A 12,457-nucleotide genomic window follows, 5' to 3' on the forward strand; every position below is an offset into this window, starting at 1 on the left:
GTCTCTCCTATCAACCCCAGCTACCATGTCCATGCTGGTTGGAGCTCCTGGGAGTTGTAGTCCAGAGAATCTGAAGGGCATCAGGTTGGCATAAGCTTCTTTAAGCCTTCTTTAAGAGGCTACCAGAATTGTTTTGGTGTTCACTATGCAGCTCTAAATAAACATTTTGGTTCCTTCCCTAGTTCATTTATCTTTGCATGGCACCATGGCGTCCATGTAAACTTAACGTTAAGAGGGGGGGGGAAGAGATTATAGCACAGAATGCTTGCTTGACCCATTTATAAACTTCCTTTTTCATTTCATTTCATTTCATTTATTTTTGCCAAAGTAGATACTTTACAATTTAAAATGCAAATGCTACAAAATACAGAACAGAGAGTTCTCTCTGATGATACAAGCTCTTTGATCTGGTCTTTTGGATCTTCTGCCACCCCCTCAGGGCATGCAAGTGTTATGTAGTCCTAAGGACGGTGGGTGGGACTTTTATCATCCTTCCTCTGGAACCTTGAAAGTTCAAACTTGATGTTACACAAACACCTTATAACAAGAGCCCTTTAGCCTTTGTGGTGGTGGTGAGCCTGGAAAAAACACCTCAGTAGGGTACCATCTAGAGCAGAGAAGTGCTAGGGGAAGGTCCTCTCTAGTAGCTTTCCCTCCTCCCCCAATGCCCCCAAACCACTGTGCAGTTTTGCCCTGGGAGACCCAAATTATTTGAGAGAAAGAACAACTCTCAGCACCCTTAACAAACTACAGCTCCTAAAATTCCTGGGGGGGGGGACCCGTGACTGTCTAAAGTGGTATAATCCTGCTTTAAATGTCTGGTCACCAACAGCTAAAGGGAATCCAGCAGAGGGTGGAGCTGGGGGAACCACAAAGCAGATCTCAGTGCAGGGGGGCGGGTTTCACCTTTCTTTTTAACTCTTTTCTCCTTCTTGTCCCCACTGACTTGGAAGACAGACACTGGTTCCTTCTTCAGCGTCTTGACAGTTCTTGTCTTGACATCAGCTTCAGCTTTGTCTCCTGTCCAAGGGGGAAATGATTAATAAAGGGATTCACCAAGAGGTTGGAGAAGACAGCGACTGGAAAGTGGCTGAAGAGAGAACAGTCAAGGGAGATGGATTGGGGCAGATGGGGCGGAGGAGGATACAGCAGGGGCTCCTCCGGGCTTCATTTTCTGCCAGGTTTCTAGGCAAAGGTTTGAGCTTCAAAGCTGAATGTCTGAGCAGTGTTGTTTGTTTGTTTGTTGTCTTGGCGCTTTCCCCAGGAAAACCCACGTTTTACCGCTGAATCGGGGCAAATGACAATTGGATTTTCTGTAGATGGACACTTGCTCTGATTCAGTGGTGAAATGCAGGTTTCCCTGGAGAAAGCGCCGGGACAACAATAACAATAGCTACTCTTGAATGCAAAGCTTTAAAGTGCAGGCCTGTGCCTGGAAAATGCAGTGCAACAGAAGTCAATGAGACTCAAAGAATGGAAACAATAAAAATGGAGAAACATGGCTGAAGAAAGGTAAGAGTTTTTATTCATTTAGTGCTCTTGTGCCTGCTATGAGCCAAAAAGGCTGAATCAGTCACTTAAGACAAGACACTCCCTGCCTGTAGGGTTTTAATCTAAAAGTCATGAGACAAAATGAGAAAGGCACAAGGAGGGAAGAAGAAAAAAGCAAACTTGGGCACAAATTATTTTAAGATAAATAGTATTTCTTGCAATGACCAGCTGGAATGGAAATAGTTCAGGGGCAGTAGGAGGGGGTTGATGGAGCCTGGCTTCAATCTAAACATATGGGTGATGAGCAGAAAGCAAGGGAAGGGGGAAAAGGATGGCTATAGGACGAGAAAGGGGAGGTGATTGCAAAACATATGAGTCTCCATTGTAGCTGAGCCTCAAATGCCTTTCCTTAACAATATTTCCTGCAAGACATAAAAGTCATGTGCGGCTGTGTGTGTGTGTATAACTCAGTGGCGTAGCGTGGGGGGTGCAGGGGGGGCCCGGCCGCACCAGGCGCAACATCTGGGGGTTAGGGTTAGGGGACGCAAATCCACAGGTTAGGGGGCGCGAATTACTTGCCTTGCCCCGGGTGCTGACAACCCACGCTACGCCACTGGTATAACTCTCTCCCATGGGAGGCAATGATGGTCACCAAGCTTGATGGCTTTAAAAGAGAAGTAGACACATTCATGGAGGAGAGGGCTATTGATGGCTACTAGCCATGATGGCTATGCTCTGCCTGCACAGTTGGAGGCAGTGATGCTTCTGAATACCAGTTGCTAGAAACCAAAGGAGGAGAGAGCGCTCTTGTGTTCGAATCCTGTTTGTGGGTTTCCCACAGGCATCTGGATGTCTACTGTGAGACAGATTCCTGGTCTTCCTCATAGAATTACGGTTCCCAGGGGCTCCTAAGGAATAGGAAGTGACTCTTCAACCAGTATCTGTGGCTTAAAGATGGCCACTGAAAGCCACTGACCTTTACTTTTGAGCTTCCTTTCCTTAATCCCAGCAGATGGAACATCTTTGTGGATCTTCCTTTTGGGTTTTTTTGGAGGATCTTCGCTTTCTACATCATCATCTTCCTCCTCCTCCTCCTCATCATCATCATAATCTTCTTCATCAGAGTCCTCTAGAAGTTTGAAATTTGGACAAATAGCCGTTAAGGAAGGGAAGTGAGAGGAAACAACCACATCAATTGATATTATGAACAGAACCCAGTCGCATTGCACCTTGATGTATCCTTTAGTTTTGGAGCTGAGGACTTTGACACTGCATAAACAATCATTGTTGTTATTGTTGTTAGCCGCCCTGAGCCCCGGCTTCGGCTGGGGAGGGCAGGATATAAATAAAATTATTTATTTATTTATTTATTTTATTATTATTATTATTATTATTATTATTATTATTATTATTATTATTACCTACCTCCCTGTAATAGTAACCTAAAGGAGGAGGTGGAGATTCCAAGATGTTTCAAGGAGGAAGGTGGTGGTGGTGGAAAGAGGACTGGCAAGTTGCTTATGGATTAATACTAATTATGTTTCATTAACTATTCATTTTATCAATAAGTGCACCTCTGCCTCTTCTGCTTCAGAACAGATGTCTCTGTGACCTTTCTGTGAACTGTACATAGTGTCCTAGCCTATTTCTTTGATGCAGAACAATTTAAGAAAAAGGGCTCCCATGAATGAATGAATGAATGAATGCTCATTTCATTTCCATTCACACAAATTCCCATTCATTATTTTTTTTTACCATAACAATGGATGAACAAATGAAGTGCACACTTTTAATGACAAATGGGCAGCCACACTGAAAAACTGAAACTTTGACATGTGCATTTCTGCTCTGGGAGACTTTTAGCATAACAGCCTCTGCCCTCTATACACTCACCCCTCAAATCTTTTGAAGAAAAACATTCAAGAGCTGGAAATCAGAGGCAGGGAAATGGAGCATCTTCTGCTGCTGCTGCTCAAAACACTGGCTGGAGCCCAGAATGGGGAGCACCTTACCTTGTTTCTTTTTTGATGCCTTGGTCACAACGAGATGAGAAGAGGCAGCTTCCTTCTTCTTCCTGGGCTCTTTGGTGCTTTTGGCAGGTGGGTCCTTCTCACCTTCTTCTTCTGGCTTCTCTTCCTTCTTCTTTCTCACTTTTTTGACAGCAGCTTATGACAGAAGACACCAGAGTCAGATGTCTTCTGACAAAAGGCACCGGAGTCAGGATGGATGAGAAAAGAGCACTAGAGGTGCGCATACAATGGCAGACAACAGGAGGGAGGGAGTCTGTAGCTCAGTGGTAGAGCATCAGTTTTACATTCAGAAGGATCTAGATTTCATTTCCAGCATCTGCAGGAAAGATTCCCTGACTGAAATCCCAGAGAACATCTGCCTATCCGTGTAGACAATATTGAGCTGTATGGACCAAGGGTCTGGTTCGGTACAAGGTAGTTTCCTGTGTTTCTATGAGGGGGAGGGGTGTAGTGATGTGCAAATGGCCTGTCTGGGAGCCAGTCTTAGGATTTGTGAGGCTGCACATTTTATAAAGTGCAAGGGTGCCTCCAAGACTGTCAGTATTCTGCAGGAGGGATTCACACACATACTGGGGAACTGGATTTAAAGTGCCCTGTCTCCCTAGCACAACAAACCCACTTTTAAACAGCATCAGACCCGTTGTAGTTTGGAAAGTGACAGAATGAATGAACAACTATCAAAGAAGACAGAAAAACATGCTGCAAGCAAATCAGGATGAATGCCAATCAACGCTCATTAAAGAGCAGTTGTAATCGAACCTCCATGTAAGCTTTGTGCAAGCAAATCAGGATGATTGATGCAATAAACAGGTCATCTGGAGAAGCCCCAAGTAACTCACAGAACTGCTGTTTTGGGAACAAGCACTCTCACAGCTGGGCCATTGGGAGAGTGGCAAACACCTTACCTGTTTGAGAACAGAAAGAGTTTGCCCAGTGCTCTCATTTGAGGAGAAGGAATACCAGGAAGCTTTGGCTACATGTGGTAAAAGGATGATTTCACAGGAGCCAGTGGTGTGAGGGGCTGTGTGCAATGTCCTTCTGGCTGAGCTGCCTGCCTGTTGTGTTTCTGCCCTCTCCTGGATGAAGCAGATTAGGACACTGCGACCGCACTATGGCTGCAACATCAGGGTAAGGGCCAAACTGAGGGGTTATCCCTGCTCTTTCCAGGCACAGGTTTGCATTTTAAAGCTCTGTGTCCGAGCACCCTATCTTTTCCTCTGGAGCTTTCTCTGCGAAAACTGGCTGAACCAGAGCCAACGGCTATTCGGGCTTTCCACAGATTTTGCTCCGATTCAGTTTTAAAGAGTGGGTTTTCGTAGGGAAAGCTCCAGAGCAGAAAAAAGTGGTGTTTGTACATGGAGTTTTAAAATGTGGACCATGCCTAGAAAGTAAGGAGGAAAGGTGCTCCAGGAGCATGGCATAAGTGGGCTCATGCCAAATTCCTGCAAAATGGGTATTTAAAGTACTGTAGGAGCGAGTGGAGGGGACGCAGGTGGCGCTGTGGGTAAAAGCCTCAGCACCTAGGGCTTGCCGATCGAAAGGTCGGCGGTTCGAATCCCCGCGGCGGGGTGCGCTCCCGTTGTGCGGTCCCAGCGCCTGCCAACCTAGCAGTTCGAAAGCACCTCCGGGTGCAAGTAGATAAATAGGTACCGCTTACCAGCGGGAAGGTAAACGGCGTTCCGTGTGCTGCGCTGGCTCGCCAGATGCAGCTTTGTCACGCTGGCCACGTGACCCGGAAGTGTCTCCGGACAGCGCTGGCCCCCGGCCTATAGATGTGAGATGGGCGCACAAACCCCAGAGTCTGTCAAGACTGGCCCGTTCGGGCAGGGGTACCTTTACCTTTACCTTTAGGAGCGAGTGGGAGGAGGAAACTGAGCTCATCCCATTCCAGTCTTTCCTTCCTGAAAAGCACTTCTCCCCAACTCCTTTGTTTCCCAGTGGGGTTTACTTCTGGCATCAGCATCTCACCAGCATCAAATAGTGAAAAAACAAACACATGCAGGAAAAAGCATTAGCTTCTGCCCCAGCCACTATGCATGGCAGGGTTGTAGATGTGGCACCATCATAAACCCCTCTGAGCAGTAGCTAGCATTAGGGTTGCAGCCTAAATCACCTTTTGCAACCCAGCCATACAAACTGCTGTCACCTGAGCCAGCCCCTGTGTGGTTGCTGGCTGATGGAGACAGCAGTAGGGCCGGCATGAAACTTGTTTGTGGACCAGTGCTTGAGATGACACTGCCATACTTCTGGTTTGGCTGTGGGGTGTAGGATATCCTGTGGGGAGGTACCTGAAAAGGGGAGAGCTCATTGCTCAGTATTAGATCACAGGCTTTGCATGCATAGGGTTTCATAACTGGTAGCATGGTTGGGAAAGACTCTTGGGGAAGGCTTTGGAGAGTCACTGCCAGATACGGGGACAAGTGGTCTGGATCACCATATGGCAGCTTCCTGTGCTAATATACCACAATTCCTGGAACATTGGTTGTGTCCCTTACCTGGTCGGGGGGCACTTGGCTCTTCCGCAGGGCTTGATTCCTCCTGCTTTTTCACTCTGGTCTTTCTTGGCTTGGCCTCCAGTGAAGTAGCCTCCTGCCGTTTCTTCTTTGGCTTCTGCTCCAGCAGGTGAAGCTGCATGAGGGGACATGGGTTGTGAAAACCAATGCAACATCTCTCTCCTGAAATGACCCCCCTAAATGAGCCTCTTCCAGACAACTGCTGAGAGTAGCCTGGTGACGTGCTGCCTTGTTCTCTGATAGTAGGTTGGGAGGCTTTGGGGAAATGGCTTTGGGCTTTTGGGGAAATGGTAGTCCAAAGCCTACACAGCAAGTGTAGCCCATAAACAGTGCCCTGTATCTTGTTTTGATAAACTTGTGCCCCATTCTTGTTAGGAAGGGGCCCCAGTTTTGAGAGAAGGAAGCAAGCCCTGATGGTTACCATGAGAACAAGGTGTTGGACTAGATGGGCCATTGGCCTCATCCAATTGGCTCTGCTCATGTTCTTATGTTCACCTGACAGGTGTGTTGAAATCTTTACCATCTTGTTGCCCTAAGCTTTGCAACAGAGAAGAATTCCAAGGTCCTGTAAACTCAGGAGAGAGTGGCATAGTTCAGTAATTTTAGACTTATGTGGAGACTCCATCTTTAGATGACAGTAGCGTGCCCTTCCTACGAAATGTGGAAAGCTAGCCCTGCTGCGTTTGGGGACCCTGGACATCAGCCTCAAAGTCCTGCCCTGATTGAACCACTGATCCAAAACATGCTCAAATGGAAGGGGACTTCTCCTATGTAACCAGAATGTGGAGAGACCTCTGTAGCAGAGCAGAAGCATTGAACGTGGAAGGTTCAATCCTGGCATCTTATAATTAAAAGGTACCAGGTGAGGGAAAGGTCTCTGCCGGGGACCCCAGAGAACCAGTACTGCATTAGGATGGCCAAATAGTCTGACCTGGTATAAGGCAATTTCTTAGGAGAACTGTGGATAACAGATGAACTTTCTAATAAAATCTAGTAGCAGTGGAGCCTGGTCTATAGCGGTGATTGGGACTCTGTCCCACCAACCTCAGCCTGCTTCCTTATTATACAACCATTCAGGGGACAGGGCTGCCTGTCATGGACTCTGGCTACACCTCTCTGCCTTCTGCTCCACCAGTACCGACCACCACGGTCCAATAAAAAGGATGAGGGCTGTGTATGTTGCGAGCGGAGAGGGACCGGGAGCATTACTATTCCCACCGCTCTTCTCTGCCCTGATATTAGGCTACAATGGAAAGAAAATTGTGCAGCAAAGTAAACTGATGACAAAGTGTGGGGATGGGGCACTGTTGGAAACAATCTCACATTCAGGTGATTCAAATGAGCAGCACTGATTTATAAACCAAAAGAAGGCTGAGCATGACTCCCTGTGGTCATGCACATCTCCAGGACTATTATTCCTTCACCTTCGTAAGTAAGTATCCTTCCTAAGGGACTGTCCACCTTTTTCATTTGATGAGCTATCTGGGCCAAGTCCAACATTTTTTAAAAAAAATTAAAGGCCCACAATAAGAGAGAGCAGGGGCTTTGAAGTTGTCCATCAATAGAGTAGGTCAACAAAGGGCACAGATCGCCAGGTCTTTCCCCACTGTAGTGAGATGTACTGCATTTCTAGTTAAGTTACGGTAATTATTTCTAAAATTGAATCTGTATATACGAATCAGCACGTGCCATTTTAATGCAAATCTTGTTCCTCTCCCCCCCCCCATTCAGCAATAAGTGACTACCATAACATATTCCTGAACTTAATGTCTTTCTTGCCACTCAATTTACATTTTGAGTCTTTGCTACTAAAATAATCCCAAGGTGAAAATGCTAATGGAAAGGGAAAATAAGCAAAATGGTTAAGCTGGTTAATTTATATTGGGTGCGGATTTTTTCCCCTTCTCCAGCTTGGCATCTGCTGGTGAGAACATGAACCAACCACACAATATGTGTGCATATGCAACATGCTTACAAAAGCAAGTGAGTTGAGTTGGCCCTGAATCAAAACCGTGAAGTAAACAAAGCACTCTCATATTTGCAAAGCGCGAAAAGATGTAGTAACTCAGGCCCACTCAGAACTGAACAATGCAGGGAGGAGTAGATGAGACACACAGCCTTTAGTTGAGGAGGGCCTTGTAGGCACCAGGATAGTAACTGGGTGTGTGTCAGAATAAACAGACAAGCCCCATGCAGCCAATATGCAAAACCAGTCCGCTCCTGCCAATCCCACATGCTTAAAACTCATGAATCATGCCTTTAGAATGATAAGGTTGGTAAAAACGAAAAGAGATTTAGGGTCTTTTTTATGTGGCTTCTGGGTGTTTTTTGTTTGTTTTAAATAGGGAATAAACCATAAGCACATTATCATGGTGAGGTGTCTTATAACCATCAAGGCTAGAAGTGGCTCCCCATCTGTGGAATGCTCTCCCCAGGGAAGTTTGCCTGGCGCCTTCATTATACACCTTTAGGCGCCAGGCAAAAACGCTCTTTTTAACCAGGCCTTTGGTTGATCCGATTTACATCCTATGCCCTTTAAAATGTTTTTTTTTTTGGGGGGGTGTATTGGGTTGCTGTTTTTATTTTTATTAGGTATTTTGTGGTTTTATATCTTTATTTTATTCTGTGAACTGCCCTGAGACCCGGTATATAAATTCAATAAATAATAATAATGATTTAAACTGAAGAGAAAAGGGGGGGACTTTAAAAAAGAAAACAATACTTTGTTTTGCATTTATCTCAAGTCAATAATTTTTTTAAATAATTGTAGTTAAGAAATTTGCTCCTGTCACCCCAATAATTCTGGGCACGTTTTAAATTTCACAACCAAGCAACCAACGAAAATGTGACGAAACTACACAGCAACTGAACAATGATGAATAGGGCAGAGTCAAATACACCCATCTCATTTATTTTAGGCTGCATCACAATTAGCACCACTAGGTGGCTCACTGATACCTATGGAGAAACTAAACCGTCTGGTTTATGTAGTGGTAAAAAAGAGAATAAGGAAAGGTGCTACTCAGCTCTGTTGAGTCATCTGGAATTTTTGCCATAGGGTGATGAATGTGTATTGCTCTCTAAATATGTTGCAGAAAATGCAAATGCGTATGCTGAAATAGTGTGAGGGGATTTCCCAGAAAATTGCTAGGTTAAAGTCAATATTGCCATATGCACCAGTTGTTGGTGTGGTGTCCTCTATCCAGCTGCCAGTACATACAACACCTCTCTGAGGTAATGGTTATTGGGAGTTTTAACAAAATTGCAACTAAAAACAGCAACCCACTGATGTGTACTTAAGTCATGATATCCAGACAGCTGGGAGGAGTGCAGTTGTTGCGCCAGTGTGTCTGAATGCAGTATGAGGAGACCTCTGAACCTAGTCACACCATGACATATTATTGTCAGTTGAAGAGACACAAAGAACCATATGAACTAGCTACTAGTTTCCTGAAATTCTTAAAGGGCAGCACCACGACAATGTTTTTGTAGAAGGGAGTAAGGTACTGATTTATGAGTGGTGCAGAAAAGTAGGAATGGTTCACTGTGGAAATGCTGAAGAACTATTTAACTCAAAAAGATATGGTGGCTAATCTTCATGAAGGATTTTTTTTTAATACCACCATTAGCAACTGGTGTGGCTGCATTCTTAGACACCTTGCTGTGCTAATGCCCAGTCCTTCTGTGTCAAGGGTTTTTACATGGACCTCACCACTTCAGAAACAATAATAAACCAACATATCACCTCTCTGAGGTAATGGTTATTAGAGTTTTGAGAGAAGTTACTTCACTAACATCACATTACTATACTTGTTTACTTAGAAGTTATTGAATCCAACAGGGCTTGCTCCCAAAGGAAGTGAGCATAGGATTGCCGCCTAAATACTCTACTGTGACTTCTGAAGTAAAATATCCACTGAATATTCAATAGCTAAGATTCATGGTTAACTTTTGACATCCAGTTTTCGGTAACAGTACTTCCAGTTGACAGAATTTGAAGTTGAAGGGAGAGAGAAAACATGAGAACATTTACCTCAGCTTCTCACATATAAACAACATAGCAAGAGCAGAACCATGTTACTAATTTAAGGCAGAAGCTATGCCGGAATGTTCCCCACAGAGGTAACATCTGTAGTATCTCCTCACCTACACAAAAATAATCTACTGAAGACTTCTATTTTGCAGTGGTGGTGGATAAAACCTTGACCTTCTTCTTGTGCAGAGAAAAGCTTAAACTGCAATAAAATATGCCTTCTTAAACTTGACAAGCAGAGTTCATACAACACTAATCTCATTATAAGGGTTATTTATGTGTGTTTTTTAAAAAACAGTTTATTAAGTACTACAGCCTTGTACCCGGCACTGCTTGGGAATCCTAATAATTTTTTTTTTTAAAAAAAGAGTGCAGTTTTGAAAGATTTAGCTCACCATCTTGATTCAAAATGGAATCTAATTATATCCAAACGTAGATAAAAATGTGCTCTCAGGTACCATGATGCCAAATTTTGTTGAGTTATCTTAAGAGGTGCCCAAATGCAGAGCAAACAAAATATACAGCAGAAGACTGACATACGATAGAAGGTTATATTCAAAGCACCCCAATAAAAATAACAACAGTAATAATAACAAGAATAACACAACTTACCAACCAGGTCCCCAATTGATGGCAAAGAGGGAAACAAACAAGAAGATGTTTATTAACTTGGTCAGGTTAAAAACGGAATACTGCTACGTACTGAGAAAATATTGCACTCCAATATGGAGAAATCTTGGAATAGGTAGATATAATTTATCTCAGCATTGTTACAATATGAGCTTCTTACTCAACATCTGAAGGGTCATAATTTCCCTCTCTGTGTTGCATTAACGGGGAGAGTGACTTCCTTCCAAATGCAATATTCTAGGATCAATCCTGTCCCAGCAGGCTGAGGGGAAGCATATTTACTCATTTTTATTTTATTCATTAATTTTTAAAAATTGGACTGTAGCTGGAAATAGCTAGTATATGTAAGTTCAAAGAAAATAAATGTTTTAAACCCACAAGGGAGGGATTGCATTGTGCATTATTTTCTTTCTAAGGGGCTTAATGAGAGCTTGTGTATAGTGATCCATTCCTTCAGTCTACCTTGGGAGCATTTTCACATTTCCTTTAAATGCTGGAAGATGTTTAACTCTGCCTGAACTGGCCACCTCATCTGCTTATGGAAGTGCTTAGGTAACTAAAGCCCTATAGGGATTTGCATTGTACAGAACACTGACCATTAGACAAAGAGACAAAGACTGATACTAGAAGACCTTTTGTAAGGAATGGACACCTCTCTCTCTCTCTCTCTCTCTCTCTCTCTCTCTCTGTGTGTGTGTGTGTGCGTGTGTGTAATGTCCTTGACTCCACGTTGCAACATTTTGTTGCAGCTCCCGCTTGTTGTGTAATAAAAGGAGGGCACAGGTTGGACACGAGTGGAGAGTGATATGTGCCACCTTCTTTCCTTATGTCAACTAAAGCCTTGTGTGTCTCAGTATTTTCAGCTGCCTCTTATTTAAAACAATCATCTTAGAGCCTCAGCAGCTTTAAATTTTCATATTGGCTTCCAGAAAGGGCATAAGCTGCAGACACACAATATGTGGAGTGCTTTTGTTGAGAATGTTCCTTTCCCACTCAGTATTTCTGCTTCCTGATCCAGGACTCAGTCAGTATTCCATGGCCACTGAGCATGCTCAGTCCTCATTGGGTTGTTATGTGTATCACTCCCCCCACTGGATATATTTTTTATATATAAAAAAACCAGTCATTCTGCAAACCTTGATTCCCCCACTTCCAAGCCTGTTGATATCTTCCTTTTTTAGTTACATTCTAGCTACATAAACAATGGCACTCACTGCCCGCACATCAGAATTAGGGGGAAGGATTAAAACGACACTAGACCTCAACTAATCTGCACAGTCAGATGCATATACATGCATGTGCCTAAATGTGGGTGTCCTGAACAATATATTGCATTTGAGGCATCAGTGGACAGCTCACCAGTATACCGTCTCACACAGAGAGTAAGAAGACCATGACAAATATGGCTGTGTTTACCTATGAAACACTGGCAGTATAGAACGAGTATCGCGAGCCAAAAGGTGCTCATAAATAGCCTGTAACAACAACTCTGTTCTTCTGAGATTGAGGTCACTTGGAGCTACGGTGCAGAGGAAGAAGCAGATGGATCAGATTAGGTGCCCTGCATCTAATCCCATTTATCGAGGGCTATATATATGATTGATCAAACGGGAAGTCATGTATCTTGCGCAAGAAAGGTGCTAATGCAAAACTGCAACCTAGCGCTTGGAGACACCTATGGTCTTCTTGTGCCACACTATTGGTAAACAAATTATTTCATTGGCTCAGACTGGCTCATCCAACCCTATGCCTAAGCAAGG

At 44.0% G+C, this 12,457-nt stretch overlaps 1 protein-coding gene across 5 annotated transcripts in view; it reads right to left on the bottom strand.

The window, feature by feature from the left end:
• TULP1 (TUB like protein 1) overlaps nt 1-12,457 on the bottom strand; it is a 38,365-nt gene that overhangs the window by 13,737 nt on the left and 12,171 nt on the right. For 2 of the 5 annotated variants that reach the window (XM_082228214.1, XM_082228213.1), the window contains 4 exons: nt 6,017-6,149; nt 3,504-3,656; nt 2,468-2,620; nt 907-1,020 (listed from right to left, as the gene is read on the bottom strand). In XM_082228214.1, coding sequence (XP_082084340.1) covers nt 907-1,020; nt 2,468-2,620; nt 3,504-3,656; nt 6,017-6,149 — 553 coding nt within the window. Of the gene's footprint in view, nt 1-906; nt 1,021-2,467; nt 2,621-3,503; nt 3,657-6,016; nt 8,616-12,457 lie in introns of those variants that run through there. The other 3 variants (XM_082228212.1, XM_082228215.1, XM_082228211.1) reach the window with 3 other exon arrangements.

Source organism: Podarcis vaucheri, assembly GCF_965113315.1.
Source record: "Podarcis vaucheri genome assembly, chromosome: 6".
In the NCBI taxonomy this organism is placed as follows: Eukaryota; Metazoa; Chordata; class Lepidosauria; order Squamata; family Lacertidae; genus Podarcis; species Podarcis vaucheri.